The 20,633-nt window shown below is 38.7% G+C and overlaps 1 protein-coding gene across 1 annotated transcript in view; it reads left to right on the top strand.

The window, feature by feature from the left end:
- The window catches only part of LOC136863601 (TELO2-interacting protein 2), a 100,837-nt gene that overhangs the window by 17,452 nt on the left and 62,752 nt on the right, over positions 1–20,633 (top strand). The window contains exon 2 of the mRNA XM_068225765.1: positions 6,042–6,598. Within this exon, the coding sequence (XP_068081866.1) occupies positions 6,042–6,598 (557 nt within the window). The remainder of the gene's footprint in view (positions 1–6,041; positions 6,599–20,633) is intronic.

Here is a 20,633-nt window from a genome sequence, read left to right as displayed (position 1 = left end):
CAATACACCGCATATTAGTTGGCACATTGTCTGTTTGTGTCCACTTCCAGTCTTCTAGGTTATACACACGTTCACCTGTGTCCCCGTCTTCATTTTCTCCAATAATGTCATCTAATTCTTCGAAACTACTAATGCTAACGCCACTGGAAGGTAATTCAGGATCACTTTCATCGGAAAAACCGTCACTGACATTGCTTTCCTCCAAAAAAACGTAATATTTGACCTTCATCTGACTCGGCCATGACGTTGACTTTACCTTCACTAAAGCTTTACGCGGCAATTTACTCGACCATATTTAGACCCTCTGGCGGCAAAATACGAAGCTGAAGGGCAAAGATAGCTGAAATATGATTATCAACATCTCGTAGACATGTTGGGATTGCAAAGAAATATCGATATGAATCCATGGAGACCTCAACAAAAGCAATAAAGAGAGTGGACGGAAATTTCCGTCATTGCATTTATGGGAACCCGCGGACAATGACGGAATTATCCGTCATTGCAAGGCAATGGGTTACTAATGAATAAGAAAATAGGTCAGCGGGTAAGCTACTATGACCAAAATAGTGAAAGGATTATTGTTGTCAAGATAGACACTAAACCAATGCCCACCACAATAGTACAGGTCTATATGCCTACTAGTTCAACAGATGATGAAGAAATCGAAAGAATATGAGAAGAGATAGAAGATTTAATACAGTATGTAAAAGGTGACGAGAATCTAATTGTGATGGGAAACTGGAATGCAGTGGTAGGCCAAAGAAGAGAAGGTAATACATTCGGAGATTTCGGATTGGGCCAAGGAATGAAAGAGGAAGTCAGCTGGTTGAATTCTGCACCAATCATAATTTAGTTCTTGCTAATACTTGGTTCAAACACCACGAACGATGGCTATATACATGGATGAGACGTGGAGACACTGGGAGGTATCAAATAGACTTCATTATGATTAGGCAGAGATTCAGAAACCAGGTGTTGGATTGCAAAACCTTCCCAGGAGCAGACGTGGTCTCTGACCACAACTTGCTGGTCATGAAATGTCATCTGAAGTTGAAGAAATTGGAGAAAGGAAGGAATGCAAGGAGATGGTATCTAAACAAATTGAACAAAAAGTATGTGAGGGACTGTTTTAAGGAACATGTTGCACAAAGACTAAATGAAAAAGCTGAAGGAAACACTATACAGGAAGAGTGGAGAGTAATGAAAAATGAGGTCTCTGGGGCTGCCGAAGAAATGTTAGGAAGAAAGGAAAGATCAACTAGGAATCAATGGATAACTCAGGAGATACTAGACCTGATTGATGAATGATGAAAGTACAAGAATGCAAGAAATGAAGAGAGTAGAAAGGAATACAGGCGATTAAGGAATGAAGTGGATAGGAAGTGCAGGGCAGCTAGGGAAGAATGGCTGAAGGAGAAGTGCAAGGATGTTGAAGGTTATATGGTCCTAGGGAAGGTAGATGCTGCATACAGGAAAATCAAGGAAACTTTTGGAGAAAGGAAAACTAGGTGTATGAATATTAAAAGCTCAGATGGAAAACCACTTCTAGGGAAAGAAGACAAGGCAGAAAGATGGCAGGAACATGTCCAACAGTTGTATCAAGGTAAAGACATAGATGATATGGTTCTGGAACAAGAAGAGGCTGTTGATGCTGATGAAATGGGAGACCCAGTCGGAGGTCAGAATTTGACAGAGCTTTGAGAGACCTAAACAGGAACAAGGCACCTGGAATCGTTGACATTCCTTCTGAATTACTGACTGCCTTAAGAGAAATCAGCATGGCGAGGTTATTCCATTTAGTGTGTAAGATGTATGAGACAGGAGAAGTGCCATCCGATTTTTGGCAGAATGTTGTTATACCTATTCCCAAGAAATCTGGTGCTGACAAGTGTGAAAACTACTGCACCATTAGTTTAGTATCTCACGCCTGCGTATTATATCCAGAAGAACGGAAAAACAAGTTGAAACTGAGTTGGGAGGAGATCAATTTGGCTTCAGAAGAAATGTAGGAACACGTGGAGGAACCCTGACTTTATGTCTGATCTTAGAGATCAAATTAAGAAGGACAAGCCCATGTACATGGCATTCGTAGGTCTTGAAACGACATTTGATAATGTTGATTGGATCAAGCTATTTGAGATTCTGAAGGTGATCAGGGTCAGGTACCGAGAACGAAAAATGATCTACAATGTGTATAAAAATCAGTCTGCAGTGATATGAATCGAGGGCTTTGAAAAAGAACCAGCAGTCCAAAAGGAGTGAGGTAAGGTTGTGGTTTGTCCCCCCTTCTTTTCAGTGTTTATATAGAACAGGCAATAAAGGAAATCAAAGAGGAATTTGGGAAGGGAATCACAGTCCAAGGAGAGGAAAACAAAACCCTGAGATTTGCTGATGACGTTATTTTATCTGAGATTTGGAGAAATTGCTGAATGGTATGGACAGTGTCTTGGGTAAGAAGTACAAGATGAAAATAAACAAGTCCAAAACAAAAGTAATGGAGTGCAGTCGAAGGAAGTCAGGTGATGCAGAAAATATTTGATTAGGAAATGAAGTCTTGAGGGAAGTGGATGAATACTGTTATTAGTGTAGTAAAATAACTAACGATGGCAGAAGTAAGGAAGACATAAAATGCAGACTAGCACAAGTAAAGAAGGCCTTTCTTAACCCTCTACTCGAAAGACCTCTCTAAATAACACTTAGAGTAAGACCGGTCTCGGAGACCGGGCTTATTTAACTACTGACACCACGTAAAATCCATGTACGTTTAGTTGATGAATATATATTATAAACCATAAAAAGCACATTTTACAATCAATTAGTACACTCTAAGGTATTAACAGGTAGAGAAAATGGTCAATATTGCAAACTTCAAGCTCAAGATTACTGGAAAAGTACAGTGTTATTTTACAAATTATTTTTAAGGTGATATTATCCTTTCACTCCTACACAATTAGCACTGTAACTGACAACAGTTACCTAGATCTTATGAACAAGATCGGCTGATTTTGAAAGAACATTCCAAACACATTGCTTTTGCACATCTAATGCACTTGTATGCCGTTTTCCTCTTTTTCTGGTATGGACACGTGCTGCAAGACTTCCTCTTCTCAAGTCTGTCAGTTATAGTGCGTTCTGCAATAGGAAGGTCATCTTCGAGGTTAAGGACTTCTCGAATACTGTTCCTCAATTTAAGTGGGAAGTTTGGTATGGAAACTCGTTCGGCAAGATGAGGTTTCACCATTTCCATTCCAAGTTCATGAACAAAGTCAAACCTTCTCACAATTTTGTTCCCTGAGTAGCACAAGTATAGAATATAGCTATTGACCATAGCTATATTGAACAAAGAAAAGAATACTGCCATGGGCCATCGCCGGGTTCTTCTGTTAGATGAATAATTTGCGCACTTCATGTCAAGTGTATCCACACCAGATTTAGTTGCATTGTAGTAACTGTTGATTTCTTGCATTCCATTTTCATCTTCACATCTGCTATGATGCATTGATGAAATAAAGATTACAGCTCTATTCTTCTTTGGAACAATAGACAACAGTGTCAAGTCCTTAGTAAATCCATACATAGCGGAGTTAACCTTTCTTTAAGGTGATGGCTGGAATTCCTTAGGAATCTCTCTTTTGTTTTTCCTCACAGTTCCCACGTATGATAGTCCCCGATTTTTTAAAACGTTTGCCAATTCCACAGATGAAAACCATTTGTCACCTGTTATATTGCGATTGCTTTTCTGCACAACCTTTGTAACTCTCAAGACGGACTGCGTTGGCTTTCCTAATTTACGTTCTTCACCTGTAAGGCCTATCGCATCAGAATCTTTACCTGTATAAATATAGGCATAAAGGTACGAACATTTAGCATCTGTTAAGCACACTACCTTTATTCCATATTTTTCTGGTTTCTTTGGCATGTATACTTTAAACGGACATCTACCCCTGAAAGGTATAAGCATCTCGTCGACGCAAACGTTTTCTCCCAAGACGAACAGTCTCTCGTGACTGTCTTGGAAGTCTATAGTCTAGAGCTTTAATTTCGACAGAATTGGTGTCCCTGTAATTAGAAAGATTTGATGGATTTTGAATTTTACCCCGTACGTTTGATAGTTTTTGGTTTGTCCATAGAACAATTTCAATAATCATATAATCATCCAAAAGAAGGTTGCAGATATCTGTAGGAGCTGCTTTATTACCCAAGGCTTTAGCAGCGGCAGTAAGACCAGGCAGACCTCGAATAATATTGTGTGCAGGTGTTTTTCTAGATTGAGTTTGCGGCTGGCTGTACCAAACAAATTTGTTTTTACCTAGATAGACATCATTGGTTGTAGCAGTGTCAGGTGAAGCGGTTGTGGTTGTTATATTTTCATCTTCACGGCTGGCTTCGTCAGGGTTCAGCATTTCTTCTTCTAACACCTCGGTGTCTGAATCAGATGTTACACTCTCACCTGTATTGCTGATGATGAAATCTGGATCTTGGTCAGAATCATCAATCTCCGAATCTTCCACCTCATCATTATCGTCTTCCAACCATTCTCCCAATCTTGCGCGAAAATCAACATCAGTTGGCCTCATTGCCATTGCAATACGGCGAGAGACATTTTCCATCTCTGTGGAATGTAATAAGTACAATTACATAAGAGAAATCTCCCTGAAATAGAACTTACAGCTATGTTGTATTTGGTAAATTCTACGTTATACGACATACCGGTCTGTAAGACTGCCAAGATTAGCACGGAACAATGACACACTTGACAAATAACCCTGATAACAATGCACTAAACAGTTTTGAGACAACAAACACGCTGTAGCTTATTAGACGAAAGGTCAAAGAACACATAGCTCGAAGGAAAATGTAAAACATTTACCATTGTTGCCAATATCGTAGAAATAAAATTATCTAGCGGCCTGACAGACCGATCTTTCGGGTTGAGGGGTAAGAAAAGAAATTTCTTCACTTCGAACATTGATATAGGAATTAGAAAGATGTTTTTGAAGACATTCTTTTGGAGTGTGGCATTGTATGGAAGTGAAACCTGGACGATAACTAGCTCAGAAAGGAGGAGGATAGAAGCTTTTGAAATATGGTGTTATGGAAGAATGCTGAAGGTGCGATGGATAGATCGAATCACGAATGAAGAGATACCGAATCGAATTGGTGAGAGGAGATAGATTTGCCTAAATTTGACCAGAAGAAGAGATAGAATGATAGGACACATCTTAAGACACCCAGGACTTGTGCAGTTGGTTTCTGAGGGAAGTGTAGGTGATAAGAACGGTAGGGGTATGCCAAGGTATGAATATGACAAGCAGATTAGGGCAGGTGTAGGATGCAGTTTTTATGTAGAAATGAAAAGGTTGACACCTGATAGGATGGCATGGAGAGCTCCATCAAACCGGTATATGGACTGATGACTCAAACACCAACATGTCAGTAATACTTCCAAGCTCTACATTCAGGAAGTGCATAGAATTGAACCCATCCGTTAGCTGTCCTGAGAGTGGTTTCTTATTTTTACTTACAGGCAAATGCCAGAACAGTTCCAATTCATAGGCCACAGCAGATTCCTTCCAACTCCTTACCCATTCCATTCACCATTATTCATTTCATTTTCATTAGCTCGCCAACTAAGGTTTGTGTCAGGAAGGGCATCCAGCTATAGAAACATGCTATATAAATTCATCTCAACTCATCCCCGACCTCATACCAAGAAATGGGACTAAGAGGTAGATAAACAGTGTCAATAATATATGTCTCCTCCATTTCTTATATGATGACCGTTTAAATGCTGTCCTACATGTTCTGTTTAAGAGAGCATTGTAGAGGGGATGGACTCAGTGGTGATCTCCCCTCTTGCTGAATTGAGACATATCTCCTCTTCTAATCTATAAAGAATGTTCTAGATTTACTCTTATTTGTTTCCTATGATATTCAAGTGTTAACAGGATAATAGTGTATTGCAGAGATGAATTTGTAGAAATTATTTATGCAGGTTATTTCTGATTCATGAATTTAAATTAGGTTCTCTTATTTTACAGATGCTTTTGAAAATAAGAGCAGTATGGATGAAGTTTTGGCTCAGTTAAATCATATACAGGAGAATGAAGAGTTAGAATTTGTCTGGTCCAGATGTGAAGAATGTATTTCAACAATCTATGCTCCAAAGGTTAATGATGGCAATGATAGGCCTTGTGAGGAAGCTGATTTTGAGCATTACAAACCAGTTGCTGAAAACACTTTTCAAACTCTGAAGAATGTTCTTTTGAAGCTTACAGCCGTGTCTAGTAGCAAAAAAGTACGGAAAAGTTTTGTGTTATCTCTGTTAGTATTATGTGGTGAACATTGTTATGGTGGTTTGTGGACTACTAGTAAGACAGTAATTCTGAGTAATGAGATCTTGGAATTGTTGTGTTGTTTATGTGGTTATCGATCAGCTGGACACCTTTTAATAGGGGAATCTGTGAATGATACAACAGACCTTGCTCCAATGTTTAAGCCAGCTTTGCTTGCTTTACGCCCAAAACTTCTGAAGGAAACATGGAAAAGTTATCCATCAGCTGTGGCTTGTTATAAGTGGTTGTTGCTACAGATGAAGGTAAGCAGATGTATAAGAATGAGATTTTTAGTCCAGACAATTTAGATATAATGCCAAATTGATATGGTGTCTCTCTAGAAATCACTCACTTCTGATCTGCATTTAGGGCAGTCACCCAGGTGGCAGATTCCCTATCTGTTGTTCTCCTAGCTTTTTTCTTGATTGAAGAGAAATTGGAAATTTATTGAACATCTCCCTTGGTAAGTTATTCCAATCCCTGACTCCCCTACCTATAAATGAATATTTTCCCCAAGTTTTTGTCTTGAATTCCAACTTTATCTTCATATTGTGATCATTCTTACTTTTAAAGTCCCAACTCAAACTTATTCGTCTACTAATGCCATTCCACACCATCCCTCCACTGACAGCTCGAAACATATCACTTATAATACCAATATAGTTGGTCCGTTATTGGACATTATCAATTTACTCATTCGGAACAAATATTTCAGGTTCCCTATGGGAATCAACATCTTTATCACATATCACTTAGTCGAGCTGCTTGTCTCCTTTTTCCCAAATCTTCCCAGCCCAAACTTTGCAACATTTTTGTAACAAATCACGCTGTTTTTCTTTGGATTTTTCCCAGTTCTTGAATAAAGTAATCCTGGTGACGGTCCCATATACTGGGACCATATTCTAGTTGGGGTCTTACCAGAGACTTATATGCCCTCTCCTTTACATCCTTACTACAACCCCTAAATTTCCTCATAACCATACCCTTTATTTACAATCGCATTTATGTGATTACCCCAGTGAAGATCCAAGTTTCTCATATTAACATGTAGGTACTTTTTCTTTTATTATGTACTCTTATCAGTAGGCCTACACAGCATTGATTCATTTTTCAATAAATTAAATGCTTTCATTTAATTAACTCTGTTTTTTCATTGAACCTCCAATAATCGGACAGATCTCTGTAATCCGACAAAGACCCTTCCCATATATCAGACTAAAGAGAGATTTTACCGTACATTGAGAATCCAAAGGTGAAACCTTGATTGAAAGTGAATTGTGATATCTCTTGTGGCATACTAAACATTGTTGTTAGGGAATGTACATGCTACTTAGAACAGCTCCACCATCTGCATGATATTGTCTGATCTGAGGCAACAGCTCTAATAACGATCTTCTATTCTCTATTAATTTCTATTAGTGATTGATATTCTTATTTAGAGTCCTTTGTAGTTAGATGATTACCATTACAGGGTTAAAGTAACTGTAACTGATTGGGAATTACAATTTCATAAGCCTGGGTACAAAGGTGGCTATAATTTAGCAGTTATATTCTAAATTTGTTTGAATATTAAGTTTTCAATCTTGTGAAGTTACTGACAGCTCATTTTCAGCTGCATTGATAATGAATAATTATGATATTTTTGTCTGAAATACTTTATATGGAACTACTTTCCTATTTGAGTAGGTATCTTTTCTTTACAAACAGAAGATCATGTTGTAATTAATGCATGGGAAATTTTTGAATGTAATTATATTCAGGGGTGACTACTGTTGGATTTTTTATTATGGACACTCGAGTTTAGGTGTTAATTACAAATGAACTGATAGGCTTACTGAAAAATGATTTATATCGATATTTTCCTTGTCTAAAACAAACATTTTTGAAGTTCATTAATTCTTGTTTATTTGCGGTTGTAGTAAATATAGTCTGGGTTTTTTCTTGTTTATTTGTGGTTGTAGTAAATATTGTCTGGGTTTTTGGCTTCTTCTCTAGGAGCCGCTCACTTAAAAATATATATCTGGAGAACTACGGTACTTGTCTGATGGTAATGAAATTTTCATATGTTATAGCCACATGTATTTGTAGTGTTATACTCAAGTTACAATTTCTTTCAACCACACCAAAAAATGTTCTTGTCATTTTTCTAAAGCAGCATTTTCTCAGCCCAGGATAAACATACAAGTGGTTATCAGTAACTACAACCACTGTAACCGTATAATATGATACTGAATTTAAGAAGTGTTATATTGATGGGAAGTTGTGTGCACGCTGGACCATGCAATTAACAGTGTGCGGGGTGGTGAAACCGGGTGCAGGGTTGCCGTGCCATGTACAGTCGTCTCGGGCAATCTGCCTGTGTTCTGCATATTAACCACATGCCGACCCCGTGGTGTAGGGGTAGCATGCCTGCCTCTTACCCGGAGGCCCCGGGTTCGATTCCCGGCCAGGTCAGGGAATTTTACCTGGACCTGAGGGCTGGTTCAAGGTCTACTCAGCCTACGTGATTAGAATTGAGGGGCTATCTGACGGTGAGATGGCGGCCCCGGTCTAGAAAGCCAAGAATAACGGCCGAGAGGGTTTGTCGTGCTGACCACACAGCACCTCGTAATCTGCAGGCCTTCGGGTTGAGCAGCGGTCGCTTGGTAGGCCAAGGCCCTTCAAGGGCTGTAGTGCCAAGGGGTTTGGGTATATTAACCACATGACTTCAAGATGCCTCCGAGAAGTGAACTTGCAAGAGTTTTGAGTTCTGTTTGTCTGTTAAGAATGAAGCCATGTTTTCCAGTGTTGACTTAGTTAAATGTAACAAAGGCTTTTCAGTCTGTCAAACACACAGCAAATACAATGTAAAATTATAACACTATAAACATACCTGTAAACTACACACTAACATACAAAGAATGACATGTTTCGTTCTACAAGAACACCCTCAGATTCTATCAGATCACTTAAAAACAAGCTTATATATGTGCAGTATTGTTTACGTAGAGTAAACTTGTCAATGATAGAGAGTTTAGTGATAACATGAAACAGTAATGACAAAAATAAATATATATTTCATTATATTAATACTTGTATATATTTATTTTTGTCATTACAGTTTCATGTTATCACTAAACTCTCTATCATTGACAAGTTTACGCTACGTAAACAATACTCTACATATATAAGCTTGTTTTTAAGTGATTTGATAGAATCTGAGGATGTTCTTGTAGAAAGAAACATGTCATTCTTTGTATGTTAGTGTGTATTTTACAGGTATGTTTATAGTGTTATAATTTTACATTATATTTGCTGTATGTTTGACAGACTGAAAAGCCTTTGTTACATTCTGTTTGTCTCTTTCAAAGTGAGGGGGAAATGTAGGGAACATAGGTTCCCTGTGGCAGATTGTCTTGGATTATCGTTGTCGTCAATGAAGAGAGTAGGAACCGCTTCAAAGCAGCATGATTAGAAATATATCATCTAGGTTAAGAAAGAAGCAGTGTTTGAAGCCAAGAAACCAACTTGATGATTTCATGTTGGTCACGGTGCAAGTTACATGGATAAGGAATTCCCCACAATAATAGCCTCTGCCTGAAACTGTTGGAATATGAGGGATTTTACTGGTATGTCAATTTCTATGCTTTGGAAACTCTAGAAACAATGTAAAAACACATGCTAAGAAAATGGAAGACTACCACTGGGAGAACCGGCCCCGTGGTATAGGGGGCAACGCGTCCGTCTGTCACCCGGCGGCCCCGGATTCGATTCCCGGCTGGGCCAGGGTTTTTTATTTGTAATGATTAATATCCCTGGCCTGGGGACTGGCTGTTTGTAATGTCCTTAATCTTCCTTTCCTCGCATACAACATTCCAATTACATGCAGGTTCATACAATATGGTGCCAGTAGGGGCAAAAGATCCACATGGGTCGACGCCCCGAACAAATAGCCTAAAAAAAAACCCACCCCACTGGGAGAAAGACGGACTGTCTGAAAATGTCCCTCTATTCGAGCCAGTCATAATCAACATGAATGGCAGCAGTTCCGATTCATCGGAACATAGTGATTTTTCAGACGAAGAATAGGCCTATAGTGTAACGGTTAAAATCCCGTTACAAGATGATATCTGCTTTTTTATTATTTTATCTGTATTATTATTATTATTATTATTATTATTATTATTATTATTATTATTATTATTATGTCCGTATTATTATTATGTTATCTGTGATATTGTTACTATTATTGTAATTATCAGTTTTATTCAATTCGATTTTGCAATGCCTGTTGCTTGCAAGATTGTACTTAGAAGTATGCATATATACGTGTGTGTAGAGTAACACTCAATACCTGTACAGTGAGAATTGTTGTATATATCAGAGATTGGATGTGACGTTGGTACATTGTGCAAGATTGGTGGTGATTCTGCCAAGTCATTGCCAAGTCATGGCTACGTCATCGTGAGCTATTAGAATATGCGCTCAGAGAGTCAGCCGCCCCGGGCTATTTCACCACTGTATGTAATATCTGTCGCGTAGGTGGGAGTATGTCATTGTTATTTCTGGAGATTACGTAGCTGTGTCAACCAACGTCTATAAAAGGTGGGTGCATATTGTAGCATCAGTCATTAGTTATACGGATGCAGTACAGTGAAGAAGTCTACTAGATCAAGAGGCCTTAGTTGGTCAGTCAACGAGTGTGAACGAGAGATGGTGAAGACTTAGTGAGCCATTAATTATTGGTCACTGAGAGAGTGAGACCAAAAGGTTGGTCGCTCACTCAGTTGAAGACACGGACGCAAGGCTTACCATGGAGTCAAAGAGGGCAACCCTGGACCTGCCAAGAGGTAATACCATATTGACTTACAAAGAAGTCAGACGGTATGGAGAAGAAGCGGTCACAAGGATGTATCACCAAGTTAGGCGTGACACATCTACAGTAAACACCAGATCAAAGGAATACGTCGTAATTACACTCAAAGTGTTGAAGGTACAGTCAAGTGAATCAGTGAGGGAAATATTTCGTATAAATTGTTAAATGTCTGGTCAAGAAGAATTCAAATTCATGCCTAGTTTCTTTCAGTTGCAATGTCATAATTTCATATTCTCATCTGTTTTATCGCAACAAGACTCACTATTTTTTATATATTATTTAAAGAATATATATTGTTCTATCAAACAAATGCATAGTTTTATTTCATTGACAGTAAAATATCTTAACCTCAAAATTAATGGGGAAACCGAACGCCAATCTCCTTTTCCCAGAACTTACATGGTATGTTGTCAAAAGTAAGCTTATTACCCCACACCCTAGAGATAGTCAAGAGTCTCATTCTATTATTGCTGCACTGAGTGGTAGCTGGCGCCCTTCAAATAACCTATGTGTAAGTAAGCAGGTAACAAGTAAGTGTGAGTACAAGGTCCGACGAGTGTGTATTTTATTTAATGAATGTTAATTTTCAGAATTTCCATTCTAAATGCAGATATTTCATATTTTTCAAGTAAAATGCAGATTTATAATATTTGTAAATTTTGTCAGACAGTAAGGAAAGTTACAATTTGGCTCCGCAACGTGGTGCTCGAATAAATTCAGAATTTGTTCTGAATGACAGCATATCATAGGTTCATTTTGGGAGAGTATGCGCATTTAAGCCAACGGAAATTATTACCGGTAAATGTCAGGAGTGTAATTTTTTGATATATATTTGTATTTTGGGGATATGTCAAGGGATTTGGAGAGGGAAATTAATTTGAGATCGCGTGCTATCACTAGTGAACCAAAGATGGACAAGGAAGACAATAACAAGTCATGTGACGACGAGGTCATTGCTTCTGCGGACATCCAAGGTGAAATTCAGAGTAGGGAACAGGTGAATACGATGGAAGTTTCTGAGATAATTCAGGAAAGTGCAGAAATTGAGAAGCACACTGAAACTCAAATCGCGGGGGGAATGAACCAAGATTTTTTTAATTTGTTCATGGCCGAAATGACATAGCTCAGGAAACAAATGGTTAATAAGAACCAGATGGAAGAAATGATTAGTAGTAGTAGTGAAAAAAGTCAGAAACGTATGGAGGAAAAGATTGATATGAGTAGCGAAAATAGTCAGAAACGAATGGAGGAAAAGTTTGATACTAGTAATGAAAATTTTAATATACTGATTAACTCTGTGAGTAGCAAAATGGATCAATTAATTAGCAGCAATTACCAAAATTGTAATGTGATCATTAGTAATATAGATACTAAGATATTAGAGATAAATAATCAAACATCTAAGTTAGAAAGTAAGTCAAATGAAAAGTGTGTTGAAATGGAAGGTGAAATAGAATTGGATCGGAGCAATATTCATACTCAAATTGAGCATGTCAAAGGAACTTGTACAGAGAATATCAAAGAATTAAGTGATAAAAGTTCTAGTAATCGGGAAGAAATTCATGAGGTAGTCGAGAAGAGATTGGACAAGATTTGCAATGCAGTTGGAAAAGATACAAGGGAACAGATTAGTAGAATTGAACAAATTGAAAGCAAACTTGTGGAGGTCAGTGAACTACGGAACGACAGGAAACGCTATCACAGCAGGTGAGAGAGAGAGAGGAAGAATTGCAGGAAGAAGTGAGAATAGTGGAAGAAAATGCTGAGAGAGGAGCGGAAGAAGAAATGTTGAGTTGCCAGGAAGTGATACGGCAAGAAGGTACAGGTAATACGGCGGGTGAGGTAATAGTAGCGAGTGGTTTGTTCAGTAGGGATCGTGATTTAACCAGGTTTTCTGGAAAACAGTTTAATCCTATAGAGTTTGTGAAAATAGTTGAGAAAAGATTTGCAAGGAAGTTGAGGAATAATAATACTGAATGGGAATACGTACTGGAAATCTTGTCGAATGTTTTTATCGGTGAAAGTAGAATATGGTTTCGAGTATACTGGAATAATATGTCTAATTTAGGGGAGTTTAAAGTGTTCATTGACTGGCTTTGGAAGGAATGTGTGGAAGGGCGCGCGAGGGAGAGAGAGCGCATGATGGCTGGGGAAAGTAGAACTGTAGAGGGAGCGGGAAACAGGTCAGATAATTATCAGAGGAGAGGTAACAGTCATGATGAGCAGAGGATTAATAGTTGTGTCGATAGTGAGAGGAGTCAGAGGAGTAACCAGAGAGAATCGGAAGATGGGAGGCGTATGAATTTGAGTTACGAAGGAGAGGAGCAGAGGAGTAATCAGAGAGAATCGGAAGATGGGAGGCATACGGATTTGAGTTATTAGAGGGATTATGATAAGCCGAATATGAAGGTTATCAAGGTGGTGTTATCGAGCCAGAGTATCTCATATTCACAGGGAATCGGGTAAGTTAAGTGGGCAGGCTGAAGGAAGAAGATGAACAGGTATTTAGTATAAGTAGTTATGTAGTGAAAGTAGATTTAAGAGTAGTGTGATTGTGACCTAAGTAATGTTAAGTGAGATATTTAAGTAGTGACATGGTCGTAGATAATGAAGTAATTAATGGTAGTAGTAAGTTCGATGTAAGAAGTGTTCTGTTAAGTGATGTAAGTACTTGTAATGCCGAGAATATGACGTAAGTAGTGAGGTAGTAACTTCGATGATGGAAATTGTGATATGAAGAAGGTAAGTGAAGGTACTATCAGATCTTATAACAGCCGTTGGGTGAGTCAAAGTGAGTAAATAAAATGATAGCGGTACCGATCATAAGTAAAGATAATTGTAAGTTTAAACCATGCCTTGTTGTACCAAAACTTGTGTATTCAGTTGTTTTAGGGGCTGACTTGGTTGCAAATCATGGAAGTAGAGTAGACTTTAATTTAGGTAGTGTGTGTTTGTTCTGGGAGTAAACTAGCAAAGAAGGACGTGTTAATTATGATGGTCTGAGGTAAGTGTTTGGGTAACGTGTGTTCTTTGAAGATATATGAGAGGTGAGATGAAGTTGTTCCTAGTGAGAGGAAATGTGTTGGGTGTGTTACGTGCCTGTACGACCAGTATCCGAGGGATAGTCGGTATGAGGGAGTGACGTGAGGTAATTTGAGTGAATTACAGGAGGAGTAATTGTGTTCAATGTTAGGTAAGCATCGAGATGTATTTAGTGGTAAGTGAGGAAGAACACGTATATGAACATAAATTGGTAGTAAATGACCATTGATCGTTTGTGGGAGGTAAGTACCCCATTCAACTTAAAAATGCTAGTGAAGTCTAAGAACATATAAACATTATGCTGGATTACGGAATAATTGAAACATCTTGTTGTCACGGTATTGATCCTTTAATTATTGTTGCCAAGGAGGATGTGATCTATTGAGATATGTAAGTTAATAAGGGCAAACTTGGATGAATTCAGTTTGAGTGACAGAGTGCTACTCAGAGTTCCATTTTCATCATCTGCAGAGGCGGGAAATATGTTGAAGTTATTCTTTTGTATCAGGGGTATTTCACTATTGTGAACCGTATCGGGAAGTGTGCATATTCCTTAAAAGATCAGGAAGGGAAGATTGTCGGTACTTATAACATTAGGAATTTGAAGAAGTACTTCACGTGAGATTTGTTGAAATAAGAGTAAGATGATTAAATTTTGTGAGAAACTGGCAAAATAAAACTAACATCTGCGATTTGCGTGTGAACCAAGTGTCGTATTGGTATATTGGAAGAATAAGTGCTACATTGTCATGTGTTGTGTGGCAAAAGGCGGAGAACAAGACATTGAACAGTTAACTGCGATAACAATATGCGAGAAAAGTTCTCATATAAGTGAATTTTCACAAAATATTTTGATATGTTAAAGAAAAAAGGAGAAGAATGTTGTATATTGATTGAAAATTATTTGTATGTGTTAAATTAAGGGCTATGCTCTTGTGTATTGTATGAGAATGGGACACTGGACAGTTATCTGCGATGACAATGTGCGAGAAAAATTCTCATACCTTTGATATTTTATAAAATGTATGGATGTTGAAAAAGAAAATTATTGTTGTATACTCATTTAAAGTGTTTATCTGTGTCAGTGTTATATATATAATTTTGTTCATAAATCAATCGATTCTTTGTTCTTCGATTTATTTATGAGGGAGGCGAATTGTAATGGTTAAAATCCCATTACAAGATGATATCTGCATTTTTATTATTTTATCTGTATTATTATTATTATGTCCGTATTATTATTATGTTATCTGTGATATTGTTACTATTATTGTAATTATCAGTTTTATTCAATTCGATTTTGCAATGCCTGTTGCTTGCAAGATTGTACTTAGAAGTATGCATATATACGTGTGTGTAGAGTAACACTCAATACCTGTACAGTGAGAATTGTTGTATATATCAGAGATTGGATGTGACGTTGGTACATTGTGCAAGATTGGTGGCGATTCTGCCAAGTCATTGCCAAGTCATGGCTACGTCATCGTGAGCTATTAGAATATGCGCTCAGAGAGTCAGCCGCCCCGGGCTATTTCACCACTGTATGTAATATCTGTCGCGTAGGTGGGAGTATGTCATTGTTATTTCTGGAGATTACGTAGCTGTGTCAACCAACGTCTATAAAAGGTGGGTGCATATTGTAGCGTCAGTCATTAGTTATACGGATGCAGTACAGTGAAGAAGTCTACTAGATCAAGAGGCCTTAGTTGGTCAGTCAACGAGTGTGAACGAGAGATGGTGAAGACTTAGTGAGCCATTAATTATTGGTCACTGAGAGAGTGAGACCAAAAGGTTGGTCGCTCACTCAGTTGAAGACACGGACGCAAGGCTTACCATGGAGTCAGAGAGGGCAACCCTGGACCTGCCAAGAGGTAATACCATATTGACTTACAAAGAAGTCAGATGGTATGGAGAAGAAGCAGTCACAAGGATGTATCACCAAGTTAGGCGTGACACATCTACAGTAAACACCAGATCAAAGGAATACGTCGTAATTACACTCAAAGTGTTGAAGGTACAGTCAAGTGAATCAGTGAGGGAAATATTTCGTATAAATTGTTAAATGTCTGGTCAAGAAGAATTCAAATTCATGCCTAGTTTCTTTCAGTTGCAATGTCATAATTTTATATTCTCATCTGTTTTATCGCAACAAGACTCACTATTTTTTATATATTATTTAAAGAATATATATTGTACTATCAAACGAATGCATAGTTTTATTTCATTGACAGTAAAATATCTTAACCTCAAAATTAATGGGGAAACCGAACGCCAATCTCCTTTTCCCAGAACTTACATGGTATGTTGTCAAAAGTAAGCTTATTACCCCACACCCTAGAGATAGTCAAGAGTCTCATTCTATTATTGCTGCACTGAGTGACAGCTGGCGCCCTTCAAATAACGTATGTTCAAGTAAGCAGGTAACAAGTAAGTGTGAGTACAAGGTCCGACGAGTGTGTATTTTATTTAATGAATGTTAATTTTCAGAATTTCCATTCTAAATGCAGATATTTCATATTTTTCAAGTAAAATGCAGATTTATAATATTTGAAAATTTTGTCAGACAGTTAGGAAAGTTACAATAGATAGAATTAAATATCGTAAAGATATTATTTAATGTAAATTTCCCTTGTAAAAATTGTGCAGTGTGACATTTCTGAATTAGGAAGCCAACTATTTGTGAACCTGCAATTGAACGCCCAAAGTTCATATGAGAAAAGGTGATAGGATGTGGAATTTGTACGAGGAAATAAAATCAAATGTTGAAAGTAAACAAAACGCTGTGTTAGTTGCGTGCTGTGCAAGGAACAACTGAATGTGGCAATGCTGAATCCGATTTCACCACCCCACCTGCTGTTAATCGCATGTCCGGCGCGCACACAACTTCCATCAATATAACTCTTCTTAAATTCATTATCACACTGTATGGTTGTAGTGGTTATAGTTTCTGTTAACCACGACTGAGTGCTTGAAAACACGCGCACGTTTTCTGTTGTACGTTTATCTTGGCCTGAGAAAACTTTGCTGTAGAAAAATGATAAGAACTTTCTTTGGGGTGGTTGAAAAAATGTAACTTGAATATTACATTAGGATTACGTGTGGCTATAGCGTATAAACATTTCATTATCATCAGATAAGTAGTTTTCCACGTATATATTTTTAAGTGAAGAAGCAAAAGACCTGGACAATATTTACTACAACCACAAATAAAAAAGAATTAATGAACTTCCAAAACAGTTTGTCTTATGTGTTTTAATGCCGAATCAAAGAAGGAAAAATTGGCGTAACTTGTTTTGCAATAGGCCTATCAGTTCGTCAGTAATTAAAGCCTAAACTCGAGTGTCCATAATTAAAAAATCCTACAGTATCGTCAAAAGTTGCTGCTGTTGCTGCTAATACTTGTATGGCCTCATTTACCTTGTGCAAACAATTTAATTTGACACCATCTGCTCGTCAGTTTCAACATTCTGTTTTATTCTAGGCCTACTAGATGCCAGAGTAAACCGAACCTGTCTTGGGCATTAGTGACAGTGTTTTAATGAATTTTGTTGGGTAAACACCAAATATTTCACCAGAGATGTTTTATATGTCGACATACAACATGGAGTGTCGAATGAACTTTATTCCGTCCTTCAAAAATCCTGCTACCTCTGCCGGGTTCGAACCCACTAACCCACTATCTTGGTATCCGGAGGCCGACACTCTACCACTGATCCACAGAGGTAGCTAATGTACTAAAAGCGTATAATAATTTGTGATAAGAATTGTGCACTATGAACGAATCACCCAAGTACATTGAAGGTTGTTGCACAGAATTATCATAGGCTGACATGCATCCCATTTCGGTTTAATACTGATTGCTTGTGTGAAAGTGCCTCTAGAGGGGTACCTGTCCCTCCCTCATTTGTAAATGCAAGACCCTGAATAGGGCCTCAGTAGCAGTGTGAGCATTGTGAACCTCAGAGTCAAGTTGAATGAAGATGCAGCACGGCCTGGTTGCACATTTGACAAGCCTTTGACCAGCTAGATAAGTTTGAGAGAGGCCGCATTGTCGGACTAAGTTTGGATGTTGTGGCACATTGCACGCCACTTGAAATGTTCTGACTATACTCTGCATTGGTATTGGACACAGAGGGAACTTAAAGGTACACACGCGTCGAGTATGCTTGGGTTGACCCTGGCAGACCAACTGGTGGGAGGATCATTTCGAGGTGCAGCAGGCAGAGACATGTCACGGCAGCAGGGGTACGCCTGTGTTCACCAATGCCATATACTGGCGGTTAGCAGAGCAGCATATCGGTAAGTGAGCATGTTTGAACTTCTGCCAAGAACAAGCAGTATGGCAGCTTGTGGATTGGTGATGGGTCATGGTCAACAATGAATCACAGATTACGAATTTAGATACTGTGTAGAGATGAGAAGAATGCAAGAATGAGGAATGTAGCCTGCAAGCACAAACTTCCTGTTCTGCCCAGACAAATCGGCTCTTATCTGCTCTTATAGGCTACATGAAAACATTGACTCACACTTTGCAGTTTGCTGGATTACAACTGACAAGAGCGAAGAGCTGCCAGTAGAAGATAATATAAAGTCGCCTGGGTAGTAGTGGAGTTGCTATAGTAACCATTGCGTCACTAGTTCAGCTGGTGAAAACCCCTTCGCCCCGTGCCTCACCAGGCATGTGCATTCTTCTGATCTCCCAACAGTACAGATGACCGACGAATTTGAGTCTGTCGATACCCTGGCCAGCAGAGTGATCACTGCTTCATTGTAAAATGGCGCTCTATCCCAGCAAGAGGTGTCGTGGTGTGGGGTTACATTATCTACTACGAAGAGAATTAAATATATAATGCAACACATTTTTTTTTCTAAAAGCAGGTTGGTTTTATTGAGTACCGGTATTCAAATACACCATGTTATTCCCAATCCTTCTGTTACAATACTCTATTTTTCAACATAACCTCTGTTCAATGCTACGGCCTTACACCACCATAATGTGAGGGCCTGTATGCTTGCATATTACCAAGAAGTAAGTATTAATAACCACCTAATCGATACTTTATTAATGCCTCAGGCAAAATTGAATAAAATTAAGACTTACAGGACATGTTTCGACCACTTAGTGGTCCTCTTCAGCTGTATAAATAAAGAACTGAAAAGAAAAACATTATGACAATAAGCACAAATAAAAGTTCTTTGGAGACTCCTTTGATAAAAATGGAGGTCATCAGAACTTGTAATAAATGCATATTACCACTCGAATGGTCCCTTATTGGACATTATAAATTTTCCAGCTAATTCATTCCTGGTTGCCAGCGTTTCACCTCATTGTGCTAATTTGGGCTCATCAGTTGGTAAATAGCACACCCACCAAGATGCATCTCTACTGCATACCATGGAGGCTACTTGGAGCCACCGGCAGTGCCAATGCACTATGAGAGTCTTTGTCTCATTACCAAAAATTGATGCCTGCCTTGCCGTCAGATGATATAGATGTAGATTTCAGGTTCCCTATCAGAATCAACATCTATATCACCACTCAACTAGTCGATGGCAGAACCAACATCGTGCTGCAACAATAACTTCCTTGTCATCCTTATACTGCTTCCCACGGAGTGCATCCTTCATTGGGCCAAACAGATGGAAGTCAGAAGGCGCGAGATCCGGGGTTTAGGGTGGATGAGGACGAACAGCCCACTGAGGTTTGTTAGCTCCTTCGGGTGCATAGACTCGTGTGAGGTCTTCGCGTTGTCATGGAGAAGTTCATTTACATTTTTGTGGCTGCGAACACGCTGAAACCGGGCGAGTTGGCCATGCGCGTAGAGGCGCGCGGCTGTGAGCTTGCATCCGGGAGATAGTAGGTTCGAATCCCACTATCGGCAGCCCTGAAAATGGTTTTCCGTGGTTTCCCATTTTCACACCAGGCAAATGCTGGGGCTGTACCTTAATTAAGGCCACGGCCGCTTCCTTCCAACTCCTAAGCCTTTCCTATCCCATCGTTGCCATAAGACCTATCTGTGTCGGTGCGACGTAAAGCCCCTAGCAAAAAAAAAAAAAGAACACGCTGAAGTTGTTTCTTCAATTTCCTTCGAGTAGCACAATACACTTCAGAGTTGATCGTTTCACCACAGGGGAGGACATCGAACAGAATAACCCATTCCAACATACTGGTCGCAAAAACCTTAAAGATAATCAAAGATAATTTTCGAAAACATACTAGTAAATTAACCACACAGGAAATTGAAGAGTTCTTAAACATTTCAGAATTTGTATTTTCTAACAGTTACTTCACTTTTAATGGTAAAATCTATAAGCAAGACAGTCTTCCTATGGGCACCCAAGCTTCAGGAATAATGGCAGAAATTTATTTGGACCATTTGGAAAATACCAAGATTCATAAC

Source organism: Anabrus simplex, chromosome 1 (genome assembly GCF_040414725.1).
Source record: "Anabrus simplex isolate iqAnaSimp1 chromosome 1, ASM4041472v1, whole genome shotgun sequence".
NCBI classification, from domain to species: domain Eukaryota; kingdom Metazoa; phylum Arthropoda; class Insecta; order Orthoptera; family Tettigoniidae; genus Anabrus; species Anabrus simplex.
This window is presented reverse-complemented; position numbering and strand designations above follow the sequence as displayed.